Source organism: Bos javanicus, chromosome 1, assembly GCF_032452875.1.
Source record: "Bos javanicus breed banteng chromosome 1, ARS-OSU_banteng_1.0, whole genome shotgun sequence".
In the NCBI taxonomy this organism is placed as follows: Eukaryota; Metazoa; Chordata; class Mammalia; order Artiodactyla; family Bovidae; genus Bos; species Bos javanicus.
In genome coordinates, this window is record NC_083868.1 from 65852072 (window position 1) to 65871038 (window position 18967).

The following is an 18967-nucleotide window of genomic DNA, read 5'->3' on the forward strand; positions in this document are numbered from 1 at the left end:
GGTTAGCTACAAAAAAAATTATCTACATTAGTGAATTTAGGTGAATTTCTCAAATTGTTTTAAGTCTCAAATTTTCTTCACCTGTAAAATGGGGATAATACCTATCTCATAGAGTTAAATTAAGGATGAAGTTTAAAGAGATGTTTAAAAATTTCATAGTATATTATCTGGCATACAGGCACTAAGTAAGTGGTAGAATTTATTATCTTTATGTATGATGGGCCATTTACATGTGTTCTGTCAATTTGGCTTAGTTTCTCCAAGTCTAGTCAGTTTAGTAAATCTTCTGTGTGTGAAGTGCCACACACATACATACTTTGTATTAATACAGTTATTTGATTGTTACCTTTATTGTTCGCTTGAAGTCAAGAACACAAACCGATAAAGTGAGTTGTAGTATAGTTTAAACATAAATGCTAAAAATCCTTCTAATGTATTAGATCTGTTTAAATGATTTGATAACTTTGTTCCAAGGACCAAGCTTAGGCTGTTTTTCTTTCTTCATCTTTTTCATTCTAGGAAGACATCATGGCTTATCAGAAACTGCTCTCCATGAGGAATTCTAATTTGCAGTAGGAAGAACAAAGTTCTACAATTTTAGTATCAAATTCAATTCTAAAGTTCTCTATATTACTTATAAGGTGTATTTCATAGTCTGGTTTCATTCCTTTTACCAAATGGTTTACAGAATAACATCTTATATCTCTTTAATTAATTAAGAATGGAATTTGCATTCATAGATATTTCACTATGTTTCTCTTACCTAATAAGATTTTTAGGCTATAAATCTTATGCTCTTTCCTCACATACATAATGCACTCTATCTCTTGCTCATTTCTATCTTTGCTCACAGTTTGTAAACTGGCATCATAATATTCTTTGTCCCCAGTCTCTCTCTCTCATTCTGAGACTGCAATTATGTGAAGATTTTACTTGCTGTCATTTATTCAAAGTAGTATTTACTGGGTACTTACTGTGGTAACCCAAGGATGAAAGAACAGATAAAACCCAAGAGGGTCTTGGAATGAAGGAATGGAAAAACCAGACGTCTTTCCCATACCCAACGTTGTAACTATTAATGAATTTCAGGTCCTCCTGACCAATATAACCTGTCTTCCCTCCTACCCCACAGGGAGAAGGTATTTGCCTTACTCTTCCCCCCACCGAGTATACATGCTTCATCCAACCAGCAAATGACCCGCAAGACCCCTATCTCACTCCTTGTATCCTGGTTATAAAAGTGGACTAAGGGCCCCTGTTCAACATCAGTTCTTCCTTGAGCTGGCCCGCTGTTCTAACAGCGTCTCCCACTCTAATAAACTTTATTTCCCTCTCATTCTGTCTCATGTCTGGAAATTCTTTTCTAACCCACGGCTGTACCACGACACTTACTATGTATGACACTATGCTATCTATCTTCCATGGAGGAAAAAGAATATTAAAATAGCCTCAAAGAGTCCACAATGTCAACATTCTAATCATATCTTTTTAGGCTTCTAATTGTTTGAAAACATTTATATATTTTGATGATTTTTCTTCCACTTACAATTCCTATTTCTTGTCCTATCTGAAGAGATATCTACTCTGTCACTTCTTTTTAACTTAAGAAGGCCAGTGAATTCCTTCTAGGTCTTCAAGCAAAGTCTTTGCCAATCCGTTTTGTGTGCTTTTTCATTCTCAGTTCTCCCATAATTTTTAGAATAAAGCTACTGCTTAGTTTGCTAAGATAGTATAGTGTCAGTGATTAGTGGTTTTAGGGGTTTGGGGGGGGGGTTTGCTGCTTCTGCTGCTGCTAAGTCGCTTCAGTCGTGTCTGACTCTGTGCGACCCCATTGACGGCAGCCCACTAGGCTTCTCTGTCCCTGGGATTCTCCAGGCAAGAACACTGGAGTGGGTTGCCATTTCCTTCTCCAATGCATGAAAATGAAAAGTCAAAGTGAAGTCGCTCAGTCATGCCCGACTCTTAGCGACCCCATGGACTGCAGCCTACCAGGCTCCTCCATCCATGGGATTGTCCAGGCAAGAGTACTGGAGTGGGGTGCCATTGCCTTCTGGGGGTGGGGTTTAGGGGGTTGCAAATAATAACTCTCATTTTGCTGATTCAGGATAATATCTTCTTTCTTCATTCTCATCAAAAGACCAAATGATCACTTGCTATAGGTTTGGTTCCTTTATTTAAAAATTAAAGGAGTTACCAATAGACCCTCTGAAGAAGGAAAGGAGGGCATCTAAATCCATTATTTTAGACAACAGTGCCTACTTCTCAAAAAGTTAAAGCAATTCACTTCTCCCCTTTCTAAAAGAAAGCAAGACATAAAAAAGAGGAAAGAAAACTCTTCAGTCTCAATAGGCACCCGTACTTAGAAGTGAAGTGGGCCAAGAAGAAGAGAAGAAAGAGAGTAAGGACTGATATATATTGTTAGGAAGCACTATAGTATTTGGAACCCTACTAAAAACTAGTTTACATCAGACATGGCATTTGTTCTACCCTTGTTTTTACCCCTCCAAATGGTACTGGATATAGTTGGGTACCATCTCATAGATCTTTTACTAGTAACTATTAATAACCCTATTATTCAAAGTCCTTTAAGCACCTTTTATATGTAAAACATTATGTCAGGTGCTGAATAAGGTAGAAATATACAGTACCATGTTTGACTACAATAGTGTTACTTTCTAGCTGTGGCAATAACAGACTACCAGGCAGTATTGGGGGTTCTTTGGGAGGTCTCCAAAGGAGTAAAATAGTACTGAAGAAAATAAAAAAGAACATGAGCATTGACCTGAGGATTCCAAAAACTGGGCTGTATTCCATCTCTGCCATTTCCTTGCTATGTGACATCAGACAACTCATTTCTCTTTCAGGTCTACCTTTTCATCCCTCACTCCTTCCATCCCCTTCCTCTGAAGGGGAAAAGAAAAGAAAATAATAAAAGGGAAAAGAAAAGAAGAGGTTATCCTAGAAGATCTCTAAAATGTAAGAATATATGAGATGATTACTAAGGAACTCTGTTGCACTGGGCTTCCCTTGTGGCTCAGCTGGTAAAGAATCCCCCTACAATGTGGGAGACCTGGCTTTGATACGTGGGTTGTTTTAAGATCCCCTGGAGAAGGGAAAGGCTACCCACTCTAGTATTCTGACCTGGAGAATTCCATGGACTGTAGAGACTTTGACTTTCTGTTGCATTGCCCAGATTATAGACGACAGCTGGCTACGGTCCCCTGCGAGGCCCTCATTTTCAGAGATGAAGAAATCGAGGTCCCAAATTCCCCCAATTCAGTAGCAAGTTAGGGCTCAGAACCACATCTTCCCTTTCTGATGCTGGTTTAAAAAACAAAAACAAAACCAAAACCCTGCACTGAATAGTGCATCTTTCAAAATGATTACTGTGACTCATAGAAAAAGCTTAAAATGTATTCTTGACATGGTTTACTGAGAAAAATGTTTCAAATTTTTTTTCGTATATATGAAAATGGGGGGAAAAGCAAGTGTATATATTGGAACAACGTGAACGATTCTTTCCTTGGGATCTGGTATGCTATTAATATAAATTCTGTAACTATAGCAATTAAATTCCATTTGGCAGATGTGACCTGTTAAGCAATTATACAAGTTGCATAGCAGTGAGGGGAGACAAGCAGATGCACCCGGAGAGCAGGAAGAGGCTCAGAAGTGATAAACTGCAAAACAGTTGCCCAGTTCGAAGAATTGTCCAGAGTCAGATGTAGGATAAGCTCTCCTGTAGCCCTGAAGGTGCTCAAGTTCGCACGCTTCCTGGTATTCTATTGATTCATACCTGCGTCCTTCAACAGGTAGCGCCAATTACAGCCCCCAAAGCACGGCCCCCTTGCATACTGGCCAATACCGCTGTCAATCAAATACTTCACCGGCCTCTCTAAAATTTCCCCTCCCCCTTTCATTGGCTCTTCCTTCGACCTATCCACAAATTTCTTCCGCGCCTCTCGACCGCGGAACTTGGACCTTTGGAGGCCAGGATTGGAGCCGAAGCTGCTTCCGCCCGTTGACGTAGCGGAGCTCTCCTCCCTTTTCTCGGGCCCCTTGCGGCCCGGGAAGGAGGAGCCGGGCAAGAGAGAAGGGGGTGGCTCGGGGGCGGGGCTTGCCTCCCACGGCGGGAGGGCGGAGCTTGCGGTGGAGTCTGCCTGCCTGCCTGCCCCGTTAGGACCTCGGAGAGCGCCAGAAGCCGCTACAGAGGGACTGGAGAAGCGGCCGGAGCCGGGCCGGTCGGACGCCTGAGAGCCATCCTCCCTCCGAATCCTCAGCTTTCCAGGCTGTCAGTCGGCTAGCGGCGGCTGAGGAAGGTGCCTAAGTCGGGAGTCAGATAGTCATCCCCTTGGGACGCCGACGCCGCCGTCCAGCCGCGGCTCCCTCGCACCTGTGTGTGTGTCTGTGCGCGTGAGCGCCCGGGCGCGTAGGTCTGCGTGAGGGTGTTTGTGTGTTCGCGCGCCCGCGGGCTAGAGCCCGGCGCCTAGGCGCTCGGCCTGGGGAGGGACAGCGGGAGCGGCGGCTTTTCTTGCCCCGCCGGCTAAGACAGGACTCGGGCGCAACCGTTGTCGCCTCTGCCTTACGACCCCCAAGAGCCGCTGCCGTGCTGCTGGAGAGCGGACGCGCGGGTTGGCGCGGCTCCCGCTGCAGGCAGAGCGGGGCGAGGAGGGGTGGAGGGGGAAGAGGGGAGGGGGGAAGCGGAGACAGAAGCGGAGGTAGTCGGCGCAGCAGCTCTCTCCTCCCGTCGGCTGTTGCTGTAGATCACCTGCAGGTGTTTGGGGGTACGGGCTGTTCTGAGTGGGAAATAGAAAAAGCACCCCCCACGCCTCTTTTCCTGTTGAGAAAAAGGGAGCGTTGAAGATGTTGGGGGAGACCCCCGAAGGTGGTTGCAGAATATATACTAGCTCCCTTCCACCACCATTTTTTTGAAAATAAAAATACTCTGAGCTCAACCTTCAGGAGGAAAGCCCGCCTTTAAGAAAGAGAGTCTTGGTTTGTGGGACTCTGGTTTGATTGTATAATAATGATGATATAATGCTAATGACGATGATGACACTGCCTTTTATTTTTACCTCGGTGCTGATAAAGCGTAGCTACAGCTGGGAATAAAGCCCTTGAAAATTTGATGTGCGAGGAGGAAATAACTGGTGTTCTTGGAGTTTGTGTTTTATATTTTTGAAGGATATGCTTTTTATAATTAAAATTTGATAGATTGAATCCCCCCCTCCTTTTTAAAAAAACTCATGTAAAAATGGGGTTTGGCTAGTGCCGTGACTGATGAAAAGCTAAACACTTTTCCCCATGTATAATTCCATGTAGTAAGTCCCCCTTTCCTTTGAATTTCTCCACAGTTTTTAAAATGAAGAAGTTTAATTTCCGAAAAGTTTTGGATGGCTTAACGGCCTCATCCCCTGGCAGTGGCAGCAGCAGTGGCAGTAACAGTGGTGGCGGGGCTGGAAGTGGCTCCACACATCCGGCAGGGACTGCAGGGATTCTCAGAGAGGAGATTCAGGAAACCTTGACTTCAGACTATTTCCAGATTTGTAAGGTAAGTTTTGAATTGGCTTAAAGCTTATTCTTTATTTTACTGCTGTGAGGAACGAATTAAAACACACCCTCTAAGGGCTGGAAATTCTTCAGATGCTGGTATCAGAGAGTCTGGTGCAGAGAATTTTGTGGGTAAGTCAGTTTGTATTAAGATATTCCAGGCATCAACTTATAAAGCAGTTATAGTTTAAGGGAAGTATTAATAAGCAAACATTACCAGTAGAATATGCAAGATAATATTAAGATTCAGTTTTGGAATACTTTTAAATTTAATATTTATGTATAAATAGTTAATTCAATGTTGTCACTCAGAAAAACTAATTTTACTGTTCAGTATAAAAGGATTAAAGCTATTAAGATATTGCTAGAATTGAAAAGATAAGAGCTAGATGAATACATCCACTAAAAGATCTGAAGGCAGTGTTTAAAATTCTGAATAAAAACATACCTAGATTCTTAAATTCTTAATAAACAAATACTGTGGGCTTAATACTTATAGGAACTCAAAAATAGACTGTGTTATTGTTTAGTGAGGAAACGTTTTAAGTAATTATACTTTAATATTGAGCTAATAAGCAAAAGAGTTTCTGATGGGGAGAGTGGAGAATTTACAAAACAAGCATGGTGTTCATATATAGAAGTAATTGTTTTATTTTCTGACATAAAGGGATTTATAATTTTTATTGTTTTTTTAGGAGGTAGCTTAGAAATGTGCTTTTGACTTTTTATGTTCAATAAAAAAGTTACCAAGTCATTTGTATGCATGAGAATAAATAGTAAATTTTTGAAATCATAGAAATTAAGTATTACTTTTTTGAGTAATTCAACACAAATTTTTTTGAAATTATTAAAATCGTTTTTGTAGTAAACAAATTATGTGTAGTAAACAAATCATGTGTAATGGGTAAGTTTCAATTATTGTCTTAGTCTGTGTTGCCAGTAGGGTCATTATAAAAACAAGTCTTTAATTATTAAAATATTATAAACTAGTTTACATAAAAGTGAATTTATTTAGAATTGGGTTAAACAGATTTAGTCCTAACCTGCTCTGTGAAATTTGTATACAGTACAGTTTTGTATACAAAGTTGTGTAGAATTTTATCCTTACTTTGAAATAATAGATATTTTGTCAAATAAGGGAGGAGCTTAATGAGACAAATATGTGAAAGGGCCCTAAAGGCCAGATTTAAACTGCTAGGCAGGGGAATTATGCCCAGATTCTCTAATCTTTGATGTATTACTATTACCATTCCAAGATTCTGAAAACAATTGCCTAAGTGTCTCAGTTCATGAATGTGATAGTAATGCAGGAGAGTTTTAGTAGAGTTAAAATTGATATAGAAAAGATAAACTTCTGAAACAGAATGGCATTGGACTCTTGAGGTTATAAAGCTGGTAGTAAGGTTTTAGGGGAAAGCAAGAGAGGAAAATGGGATAGATAATCACTTACTTATTTATGTAGGCAAGAGATAGTCATTCAAAGTGGCAAAAGTTAAATATGTATTATTTAAAAAAAACATATGGCATGGTAGGAAGAACACCGACCTAGGAATCAGAGAATTTGTATTTTATTTAAAGCTCTGTCACTTGTCAGCCATATAATCTTTGGTAAGACATTTATCTCCTTGTGACTTGAATTTCTCATCTGTAGTATGGTAATAGGGCTTCTGTAAGTATTTCTGTTCTTCTTACCCAAGAGGATTTTTGGGAAGATCAAACAAGATGGTTAGGTGAAGGCAATGTATAAGTTGGAAGAGGCAATGAAACACACATTTATATTATTGTTAAAGTTTTAAAATCACCTTGTTCTTGATAGAATGACTATAACCAGTGGGCTATAAGTAATAATATTCAAAGAAGTTATAAGGATAGATAGCTATGTGTGCTGAACACTAATAGTATTGAAATTTCACCAAGTGGGTAAAGTACTGTGACATACTTAGATAGGAATATAGTTAATTTTAAAAAGTGGTTGCATGATTTTAGGTTTTCTGGACTGTAACAAAATATGTAAAGATGGATTAAAGATATCCCAAAATTAAGACTGTTGCTAAAATGGGGAATTAATTTGAACTCACTGATTAAATGTGCAAAAGATATCCATTTCTGAGTACTAAACAGTTGGTACCTTCTAAGTACTTCTGTCTTTTCAGCATGGCTAAAATTAAAGTATGAATCTGCTCTTTTGAAAACCATCTTTTTTTCCATTATTTGATTGGCCTTCACATCATATTCTATTTTCTTAGTATTTCCATTATTCCCTTTTCATCATCTTCAATACTTGTTTATTCTATTATATTTTCTTGCTTGAAAATATAATAGAACTGACTTCTCTTGAAGTCAGTTCCTAACTGATCTTCTCACCTCATGTTTTACCCTATTCCAATTCATTTTGTTATAATGGTTATTTCTGAATTATAATGTTATTTATGTCATTTTCCTGCTAAAAATTCTATGTTGGTTTCCCTGGAGCAGTGGTGGTCTACAAACAGAAGTCGTTTTTTATATTTGGTTTTGTTATATGATATTATGCATAGGCAGGTAGTAGGACATTTGCTAACCTTATAAAAATACAGGCTTTATAATCAGTGACACATCTCTAAGAAGTTCAGAAACAAATGGCAGAAGAAATTTTGGTTCAAGGTCAGCAAAAAACAGGTTAATGCATTGGTTTACTGCAATCTGTTTTAAGTTCAGTGTGTATACATTTGAATACCCAGTGTTGTTCAGATATTTGTATGGTCTTTTTGAAATATTGAACTGCCTTTTCTGAATTCCATGAAAACAGTTTGAAACTACGTCTCTGTACACTAAACTTCAGACTATTTAACTTGATATAGTTCCTTTTGGAAGGGGCTTGTGTTTACCTTTCCATCCTTGTTTCATTGATGCCCTAGATATACTGCATTCTCAGAAAGCACCATTATTTTCTCATATCTCAATGCCTTTTCTTAGCTTACTGCTTCTGACTAGAATATCTCTTCCAGCTTTAATATAATTGGAGAATTCCAGTTACCTTTCATTACTTCATAGTTCAAACACCAACTGTGACCACTGCCTTCCTCATTTACCTATCCCAGACAGTTAAGGTTTCTCTTCATGTCTCTCTTTTCCTGTAGCATCTGCCATGATGTGAATTTAGCAGCTTATTGTGTTTTAAAAAGACTTTTGACACTATTATACTATGAACTCTTTGGGAAACAATTATAGTTTATTTTCTTCTCATTGTTAGGGTGCTCACTACCTTTTAGGCCAGTGGTTCTTAACTCTGTCTAAAAGAAAGATTTCTAGGTCTACCCTAGTCCTAGAAAATCAGTTTCTAGGGATGGGGCCTTGGCACTTATATCTTTTAAAAAGTACCCACAGGAGATTCTGATGCACAGTCAATATTGAGAATCAGTATAGTAGGCACTTGATGTACTTTATGAATGAAGTAGCATATCCATGGTTCGTTGATTAATTGAAAGGAGATTGAAGCATAAAGTCATTGATAATGATATATATCTTAAACATTTAAACTGAAAACATTTAAATATGCATCAATTTACAAAGCACCTGATAACCAATCAAGATTTTTCTGTTGCATATTGATTCTCTGATTGAAGTTCTGTGTAGACTTCTTATCCATAAACCATCCCAAATTCATTATGTGCAATTTTTAGTTTTTGTTTGTTTAAAATAGAATAAGGATATTTATGCTTTCAGAGGAAATTTAAGTGTCAGATGATATATATACACACACACACAGACATATACGTATTTCAGTAAGCAGTTTATACTCGTGTGTATAATCTAGATGAACATATACATATGTGTATATATATGGAAGTATATACAAATTATAGATGAACAAACGTATGTATGTGTATGTATTTTTTCTAGATTCATTTTATGTTCATCCCTACAGTTATATGGCCCATACCTAATTAGTCTGGGAGCAGGAGAGTGTGAGTATTCTAGCTACAGAATTTAGTAGTTTTGAACATTTAATGAACCATTAGTATCAACCTGTGTTTTACAAAGAGAATGGAGAGTTTTTGTTAATCTAGCAAGTTGGTTAAATTACAATTAGTAAAGCTTCATCTGTAAGATAACCCATTTGACCTTCATAACAGTCCTGTAAAGACATCAAGGGTAGTATTATATTTTTCTTTTACTGAGAAGATATCTGAGACCAGAGAATTTAGCTCTCCAAAGTTGGTAAGAGACATAGCTAAGTTTAATGCTCTGATTTTTCATCCTTAAATCCCGTACTTTTTCTGCTTCATTTTTCTCACTTATTAGAATAGGCAACATAATTAATTCCTCAGGAAACATAGAGACTTTGAGAAGGTAGAGATTATTCTGTTGTCTCTCCCTTAAAAGTACTTCCCAAATCTGACCATGTCTCTTCTCTTGCTTGGACTACTATTTTATTACCTTAAAAGAGTTTCTTTTAAGAGTTTCTTAAAAGAGTTTCCCCTGCTTTCACGGGGGCCTCACTACAGTCTCATAATAGGTAGAAGAGTCCTTTAAAAATTTAAATTATATTATGTCATTCCTGCTCAGAATTTTTCAGTGGTTTTTCATTTCTCTTAAAAATAAAATCAGAAGTCCTGTTATGTCTTATAAAGCTCTAAATGATCTGACCCCAGATAGACATCATTTTCAGCTGTTTTCTGTTACTTACTCTGCACCAGCTAAATTTGCTTTCTTACTATTTCTCAAAAATGTTCCTGTCTCAGGGCTTTTTGCATTTGCTGTTTCCTTTACATGAACACTTCCCCCCACCCCCAAATAATTACATTACTTGTTGTCTTTATATCATTCAGTTCTTGGTTCAGTTGTTAACTTCTCAGAGAGATCTTCATTGACCACTGCTCATCACCTTTGCTCTCTGCCCTTATCCCGATTATGTTTTCTTGATAACACTTACAACTAACTGTTATTAAATTATGTTTACTTGCTTGATTTTTGCTTCACCTATTATAATATAACTCCATGAGGACAGGGCTTTATTTTGTTTGCAACTGTCTCACTAATTCATAGAACAGAGCCTGCCACATAGAAGGCAGTCAAATAATTGTTGAATGAATGAATGAAAGCTAGGAATCTCATAGAATGATGTATTAAGAGAAAACTAGATGTTTTGAACAATTTTTTTTTGGAAAATACTTTTATTAAATACATCTTATATTACATTAAACACAAGGAAGCCATTGAGCAGAAGAGTGACACCACTTTAGGAACATGGTACATATTTTTTAGAAAGATATGGAAAAGAAGATTGTAGAAAGATTCAGTTACATTTATTTAAGTTTTTATTTTTGTTTCCAAATGATCTTTTTTAGGGGAACAATTTAGAAGTATTAGATTGACAGTGACAAACACATGGGTGTTCTAGACCTAATTAACAAAATAGACAAAAATAAATATATCACTAGAACCAGATGGCATAATCCCTAAAGTTTGAATAAACTCTTACATTAGCCAACTCACTCTTCATCAACATTTATAAGTTGATTTTATAAATGGTCATGGTGTCAGAGCCAACACACAGATAACTAGTGTAACTTCTTACATGGGAATGGATTGTAATCATGATCTTCATACTAGACGTAATACCAGATCTTCCCAGAGAAACAAGTGTAAGGTCAGAAACATAGTCGTGGACTGTGGAGAGTTGGGCTTTCCAGGACCTTGAAAAGCTGAAAGGAGATTAATTGCCTAGATATCTTTTCTCCAGGTTTTTCATTGTCTCCATATTCTTCTAATTTAATATCATTTTACTTGGGAGGGTCTGTAACTGAAGTTGGCACAGCCCATAATTCCATATTTCTGCAGTTTTCATTCATTCAAGGAACTATACAAGATTGTCTGAGATGTGGACTTGTCTCATTCTACACTTTTAAATGGGTAGAATAAAAGATAGTACAGTTGACACTGCAGGATCACTTATTATGGGTAAAGCATCTGACAAAGACTTCATGGACAGATGGAGGCAAACCAGATGAATTAAGCACTCTTGTTGGGATTGAGATGTTAACAAATTTAAGAGCCAAATATAATTAAAATAAATTAATTTTTAAGAAGTGGAAAACCAAAGCCAAGCTATTTCAGTGGTCTAAACTCTACTTTGCCTATCCTGAGAGCATAAGAGTGCAGGGGCAAGCTCAAGTAAGGGATTATAGATTTGTAGGAAATATGATTACAAATTTTTTAGGTTACCATAGAGAACAATTATGTTTTCTCACAAAAGGTCCTTTGGTGCTAGTATATTGTCAGCAAATTGGGCTGTTGGTCTCATTTAGTATGGCAGGTCTCATGTTCTTAAAAACAGTGGTGTGATGCTTTGTGTGTATCTCAATATAGAACTAATTTAAAATCTTATATACTTTCTGACTTAGGATTATCAGTAGTGATTAAACCAAATTCCTATTTCTTGAAGGTTAGTGATTTCTATAGATCCCTTCTGCCTTCATTTGAATATGTGCCTGTGAAAAATCATAGTTTCATAGTTTACTTGTAATGATAGAATGATTATATTGGTTTCCTACAATATAGTTCTATGAACCATGTACATAGTAGTTTAATAGCAATAACTTTGACTATATCCATTAGAAGTTTCAAGTAGAAGCCCTGTTTTAAATGCTTTTTAAATTGAGGTTTTTCCTACTTAATTGTCAAAATAAGTATCTTTTATAAAAGATCTTATTTATAGCAAGGGTCCTTTTTTAATTTTAAAAAGGTAACTTTTCTTGATTATTTTTAATATTTAAAGGGCTAATCTTTTAATGTGTGTTAAACATGAATGTTTTTATTTAAAAATATGTATTAAGTGTATTTTTAAATAAGTGATTAAGTTTTAGAAATAAAGAAAATTGTATTTAAAGGATTTATAGAAGGTAGTTGTAAAGAACAGAATATAAAAGCTCTAAAAAGTGCATAATAAGCCTTCCTGTACAGAGGCTTGATTAAATGGAGCATTCATAGTCACTGAAGGCATATAACAAGAAGGTATTTTGACAATTTTAATTATTCCAAAGATATTTATTATACAGAGTTAAAAATGGTTAGGACATAAATCATTCTCAACCAACTGACTATAATGAGTGAAATAATGTGTTTTGGTTGATGTATCAGAGAAATCACTCATGATACTTTCTAGACTTACATAAAATATTAGGAAGAAGAGTATGATTTTAGTTCTATTGAAGGCCCAGATATACCAATTGTTATAAATGGTATAGAGAATGACTTTGAATATATTATGTAATGATGATACATAATCAATATAATGAATTTTAATTAAAATATATAGTTTTTAATGTATTAATTTTAGTAGCTTCTTATAACTGGATTATGTATGTACAGTAAGTATATATCTTGAATTGGAAATAGCATAAAAGCAACAAATAATGGGGTTTTAAATGTAGATTTAAAGAGTAGCCAGAGAAAATTGTTATGTTTTTTCAGTTTTTCTGCTCTGTTAATCACCTGTACATTTCAGTCACATTAGAAATCTAGGACTTTACTTAAATGAAGACAATAAATTAGACTATCAAGAAAATTGATTGGATGGCTTAATGTTCAGTCTGATTTGTTCATTGTAAATTGACTAAAGACCTGTCTTTAAGTCTTCAAACTAAAAAAGGTTGAAAATAAGTAGTACAGTAAATTGAGAAGTTAGATTGTGTCTGGGGGAAATAGTTACTGTTTGTAAACATTTAAGTAGATGGAAATGTAAAGCTAGCAAAAGAGAGGTGAGAGAACTTAGCACAATGATATGAGGAAAACTCAAAAGTAGAGACAGATAATCTGAAAACTTTCTTTAGAAAGAATATTAAGAAAGAGAACTTCAAGGGTGTCTTAGCATTGCAGAGAGATCAAGGATGGTGGAAACAGAAGAAATGAAAAACAACAAACAAGTCAGAAGTACCAAGAGACAGCTGAATTAGACTAAGAGAAAGTTGATTAGGGCAAAGATATTTATAGTAAGATGATGGATAGAATTAAGATCACACGATAATAGAAAATAGAATTGATAGAATCAGTAATTTTAAGATTAAGTGTGTAAATTGGTTTTAAATAAGAGAAAAGTGTTGGGAAAGTAGTAGAGATGATCGATTCTGGTAGCATTTTGGTATATTGCAGGGGACGGGTAATGCAGTTGACCCACGGAAGAAATTGAGGCTACCAGAAAGGGGAAAGTAGCGTAGGTAATAGTACCTGCCTTAAAGTACCTGCCCTTCAAGATAATAAGGGTATCTTTCTAACAGAGTTTAGAAATTTGCAAGGGCTTCTTTTCCACAGATGTCACCAGCTGATTATAATTTTGTCAACAATGCTGTTGTCTCCTTTTAGCACCAGACTTAGACCTCCATCATTCATGGTAGAGATATTACTCTTGCAAGATAATTCCCATCTCGCTCTTAAAACTAGGTTAGCAAATGATATAAAAGCTTTGTTGTTTTGTTTTTCAAGACAAAGGTAAGCTTCCCTAAGCTTGAATTTATAGTTCCTAAAAAATAAAAATAAAATAAGACATAAGAGAAAGAAATATACTGAGCAATAAAAAATTATTTAAACCAGAAAAAGATAGTAAGGGGTCTGAGTTGGAAATTTTTTCTTTACTTGAGGCAAATACATATTTCATTTGAATTCTCAGTAAACTCTATGCTTTATCTCCATGTAAAAATCTGTGGGTCTGCTAGAAGATTGTGTTAGTTTCTTATTTTGGCTTCAACAAATTACCAGCAACTAATGGCTTAGAACAGCACAAATTTATTATCTTATAATTCAGGAGGTTAGAAGTTAGAAATAGGTGTAACTGGCCTAACATCCAGTCATTGGTAGGACTGCATTTCTTTCTGGAGCGTCTAGGAGAGAGTGTTTTCTTTTCCAGCTTTTATAGGCTATTCACAATTCCTTGACTGGTGGCCCCCTTCCATCTTCAAAGCCAGCAGAGGCCAGTTGAATCTTTCTCACATTGCATCCTTTGACTCTTAACTTTTCTGCTTTCCTCTTCTGTGTTTTAAGACACTTGTGATTACATTGGTCCCACAGGATAATCCAGGTTAATTTCCCAATCTTGAGGTCCACTGACTAGCAGCCTTCATATCATCTGCAACCCTTTACTCCTCTTTGCCATATAACCTAACATATTCACAGGTTCTTTCCAGAACCATTACTCTGCCTATCACAAAGATGCTCTTTACTTTCACCCATCTTTTGTTTTTGTTGTTTTATGGAAAATGAAATAACAAGAACAGACAGTATTATAATAAACTTTCAGCTTCAACGATTTTTGTAAATCTTCACTTACCATTTCATTATTTTAATGCAAACCCCACGTATTATACCTTTTTATTGAATATCTAAAAAACTTCAGAGATCAGATAAAGACTCCCCCCTTTAAAAAAATATAAACCCCAACCATTGTCACATCTAAAAACATGAACAAAATTTCTTTTTATAATCTAATATGCAGTTAATGTTTAAATTTCCTAGGGTGTTCCATAGTATCATAGTACCAGTTGTGTCTGACTCGTTGCTACCCCATGGGCTATACAGTCCATGGAATTCTCCAGGCCAGAGTGGGTAGCTGTTCCCTTCTTCCCAACCCAGGGATCGAACCCAGATCTCCTGCACTGCAGGTGGTTTCCTTACCAGCTGAGCCACAAGGGAAGACCAAGAATACTGGAGTGAGTAGCCTATCCCTTCTCTAGAGGATCGTCCCAATCCAAGAATCAAACCAGGGTCTCCTGTATTGCATTCGTTAAACAACTGAGCTATCAGGGAAGCCCTAGATTGTCCCATAGTATCATTTTTTAAAAAATTTTTTTACTTTGCTTTGGAGTATAGCTGATTAACAATGTTTGATAGTTTCAGGTGGACAGCACAGTGACTCAGTCATACACATACAGGTATCCATTCTCTCCCAAACTCTCCTCCCATCCAGGCTGCCACATAACATTAAGCAGAGTCCCTTGTGCTAAAGAGTAGGTCCCTGTTGGTTATCCATTTAAAATATAGCAATATGTACATGTCTTGGGATCCAAACAAGATTCATGTTCCATTTTCATCTGACCTGAACTCATCTTTAGTTTAGTTTGTGTCATGTTACAGTTTGTTTTGAGATCTGCAATCCTGTGCTTTCGTGTGTGTTGTTGAATATAGGCTCTTTGATTCATTTCTGAACTGGATGACTATATGTGAGGAAGTGAGTGGGCTGTGCAGTGTACCACAAGATGAAAAGTAGACTTCAAAAGTTATTTTCTAGAGATGGTCACATCTTTTAAGGAGTTGGAAAAATAATATTTTAAATCCGTCATGTCCAACTCTTTGTGACCCCATGGACTATACAGTCCATGGAATTCTTCTCCAGGCCAGAATACTGGAGTTGGTAACCATTCCCTTCTCCAGGAGATCTTCCTAACCCAGGAATCGAGCCCAGGTCTCATGCATTGCAGGCGGATTCATTATCAGCTGAACCACCAGGGAAGCCCAGTATTTTAAATTAGCCTGAACTATTCATACTTTGTGTTGCTCCTGTTGGGTGTATTTCCCTGAGAATATTAGAAAAGAGGAAAGTATAAAAGATATAGGATATATCAAAGTAATAAGAGTGGAGTAGATTCTTTAGGTTGCACTCAATGGTTTTAACTTTTATCTATGAAATTAGTTACTAGACGGATGGGATCCAGTTACACGTATCTGTTTAAGTGAATATTTAAAAGACAGGTGAAAAAAAGAAAGTATTTACAAGGACTCACTTTGTATACTTAGAATATTATAGCAAGAAGCTGAAAGTAGATTGATCAGGGGTATTAATGTAGATTTTTACTACATTATAGGATATCAGAGGGCAGTAAGAAGAGAATCAGAATACTGATGAGGAACATACTTTGATATTGATAAATCCATTTATAAATAATTTGTACATTGTTACTGGTTACTTATATAATTTGAAAGTCTCTTAGTAGTTTATTATTGGATCTTTTTTTGCTTTTTTCCAGTTCTGTCTTAACCAAAGTTCCTTTACTACTTGAGGTAATATTCAGTACCCTTTTTTAAATTCTGATTTTATTGAGATATAATGACATGCAGCAGTGTAAAGTTTAAGGTATACAACATAGTGATTTGATATACATTCATCATTAAGTGATTATCACAAGTTTATGTACATCTATCATCTCATATAGGTTTAAAATTAAAGAAAAAAATTTTTCTTGTGATAACTTGTAGGATTTACTCTTAATAACTTTCACATGTAATCAGCAGTGTTAATTATATTTATCATGTGTACATTACATACCTGGTACTTGTTTATTTTGTAACTAGGAGTTTGTACCTTTTGATTTTATCCAGTACCTAACCCCCTACCCCCAGCCACGTGTAGTAACCACAAATCTGATCTCTTTTTCTGTGAGTTTTTTGTTCATTTGTTTTTGAAGTATAATTGAACTACAACACTATATTAGTTCCTGTTATGCAACATAGTGATTCAATATGTCTCTACATTTCAAACTGATCAATATTTAGTACTCTTTTGTTTTGACACAGTATTGGGTACTAGACTCGGCATCAGGTGAATTCATTTACTTATTATATACTTACTTATTGAAAGCCTGTATTATGTATAACTGTATTAGGCACTTTTAAACTGGGCCATCATCTTTTTGGAATGAGTTTGCAAGACTACTACACACTACATGAACCATTTATATTTTTTATGTGATTAAGGATTTGCATCGTGTGTATTTCATTTTCTGTAACTTTTATGAAACTTCTTCTTTTATTCTTTTTTAATGAAAATTTCCATGTATTTTATCCTGAGAAGAATTGTAGGTTTAAGAAGCTTTGAAAAAGGTAAATATAGAGAGGATAGGGTGCTACAAGCAGAACACTTGATAGTTGAAAGCAACATAGGAAAGAGCAGGGAAAGAATAATTTGACGTATAATTTACACATCATAAAATTCATAGATTTTAAGTGCTCACTTCAGTGAGTTTTCGGATATATCTACTTGTGTAACCATCAGTCAAAATATGTATTGGATGTCTTATTAAATATTCTTAAAATTTCTTCTTGCCCCTGTCCAGTCAGTTGCCCACTCCCACTGCTTTCCAAAAGCAACAAATTCTAAACTTTTGTCACCGTAGCTTAGTTTTGCCTGTTTTTGACTTTCATGTAAATAGAATCATACAGCATATATTGTGTGTGTATATTTGTGTGTGTGTATCTTCTTTCATGCAGTATAATGTTTTTGTTATATGTCTGTTGAATCTACCAACAATTTGCCTCTTTTTTATTGCTAACAGTCCATCAGCTTCCCAGGTGGCACTAGTGGTAAAAAACCCACCTGCCAATGCAGCAGACATAAGAACTGTGGATTCGATCCCTGGATTGGGAAGATTCCTTGGAGGAGGGCACAGCAACCCACTCCAGTATTTTTGCCTGGAAAATCCCACGGACAGAGGAGCCTGGAGGGCTACAGTCTAAGGGTTGCAAAGAGTCGGACACAACTGAAGTGCCTTAGCATGCACGCATGCAATAATCCATCAGATATTTTTATTGAAAAATTATGTTTCCATTATACATATAAACATGCTCATAAGGGAAGATACAACAAGGTAGACAGAAAGACAATTCTAAATCATTCAGATTTGTACTTTGAATACTCAGATACAGATGAATAGTGATTTTTTTGAGGTTCATTTTATATTAGTTGGGCTTCTTTGGTGGCTCAGAGGTTAAAGCATCTGCCTACAATGCGAGAGACCCGGGTTCAATCCCTGGGTCAGGAAGGTCTCCTGGAGAAGGAAATGGCAACCCACTCCAGTATTCTTGCCTGGAAAATCCCATGGACAGAAGAGCCTGGTAGGCTACAGTCCATGGGGTCGCAAAGAGTCGGACACGACTGAGCAACTTTCTTTTCTTTCTTATATTAGTATTTTTTGCTTAGTCTTTTGTTATGTGGAATTAAATTATCACCCAAACGAGAAGAGCGGCTGCTTTTTCAAAGCTTGTATCACAAGGGAGTCAGCGACCATTACTTGCTTTTGGAAAGACTCAAAGGCCAGCAAGAAAGTGGGGAAAGCTTTATAGTGAAAAAAGGAGTAGGCTTCAGGTATGCTTTTTAAACAATTGAAGTACAGTTGATTTACCATGTTGTATTAGTTTCAGGTATACAGATCTTTGTTGTTTATTTTATACATAGTCGTATGTATCTGTTAATCCCAAGCTCCTAATTTATCCCTCTTCCACTCTTCCCTTTGGTAAGTATAAATTTGCTATGTCTGTGAGTCTATTTCTGATTTGTAAATATGTTCATTTGTATCATTTTTTTTACATATCACATTTAAGTGATACTATATGATGCTCATCTTTCTCTGTGTAACTTACTTCACTTAATATGGTAATCTATGGGTCCATC

The 18967-nt window shown here is 36.3% G+C and overlaps 1 protein-coding gene across 8 annotated transcripts in view; it reads left to right on the forward strand.

Moving 5' to 3' along the window:
- Positions 1 to 3925: 3925 nt before the first annotated feature.
- The window catches only part of STXBP5L (syntaxin binding protein 5L), a 330969-nt gene continuing 315927 nt past the window's right edge, over positions 3926 to 18967 (forward strand). For 2 of the 8 annotated variants that reach the window (XM_061401487.1, XM_061401832.1), the window contains exons 1-2: positions 3927 to 4319; positions 5355 to 5551. In XM_061401487.1, coding sequence (XP_061257471.1) covers positions 5363 to 5551 — 189 coding nt within the window. In that variant the 5' untranslated portion in view covers positions 3927 to 4319; positions 5355 to 5362. Of the gene's footprint in view, positions 5552 to 18967 lie in introns of all 8 variants that reach the window. The other 6 variants (XM_061401670.1, XM_061402004.1, XM_061401752.1 and 3 more) reach the window with 5 other exon arrangements.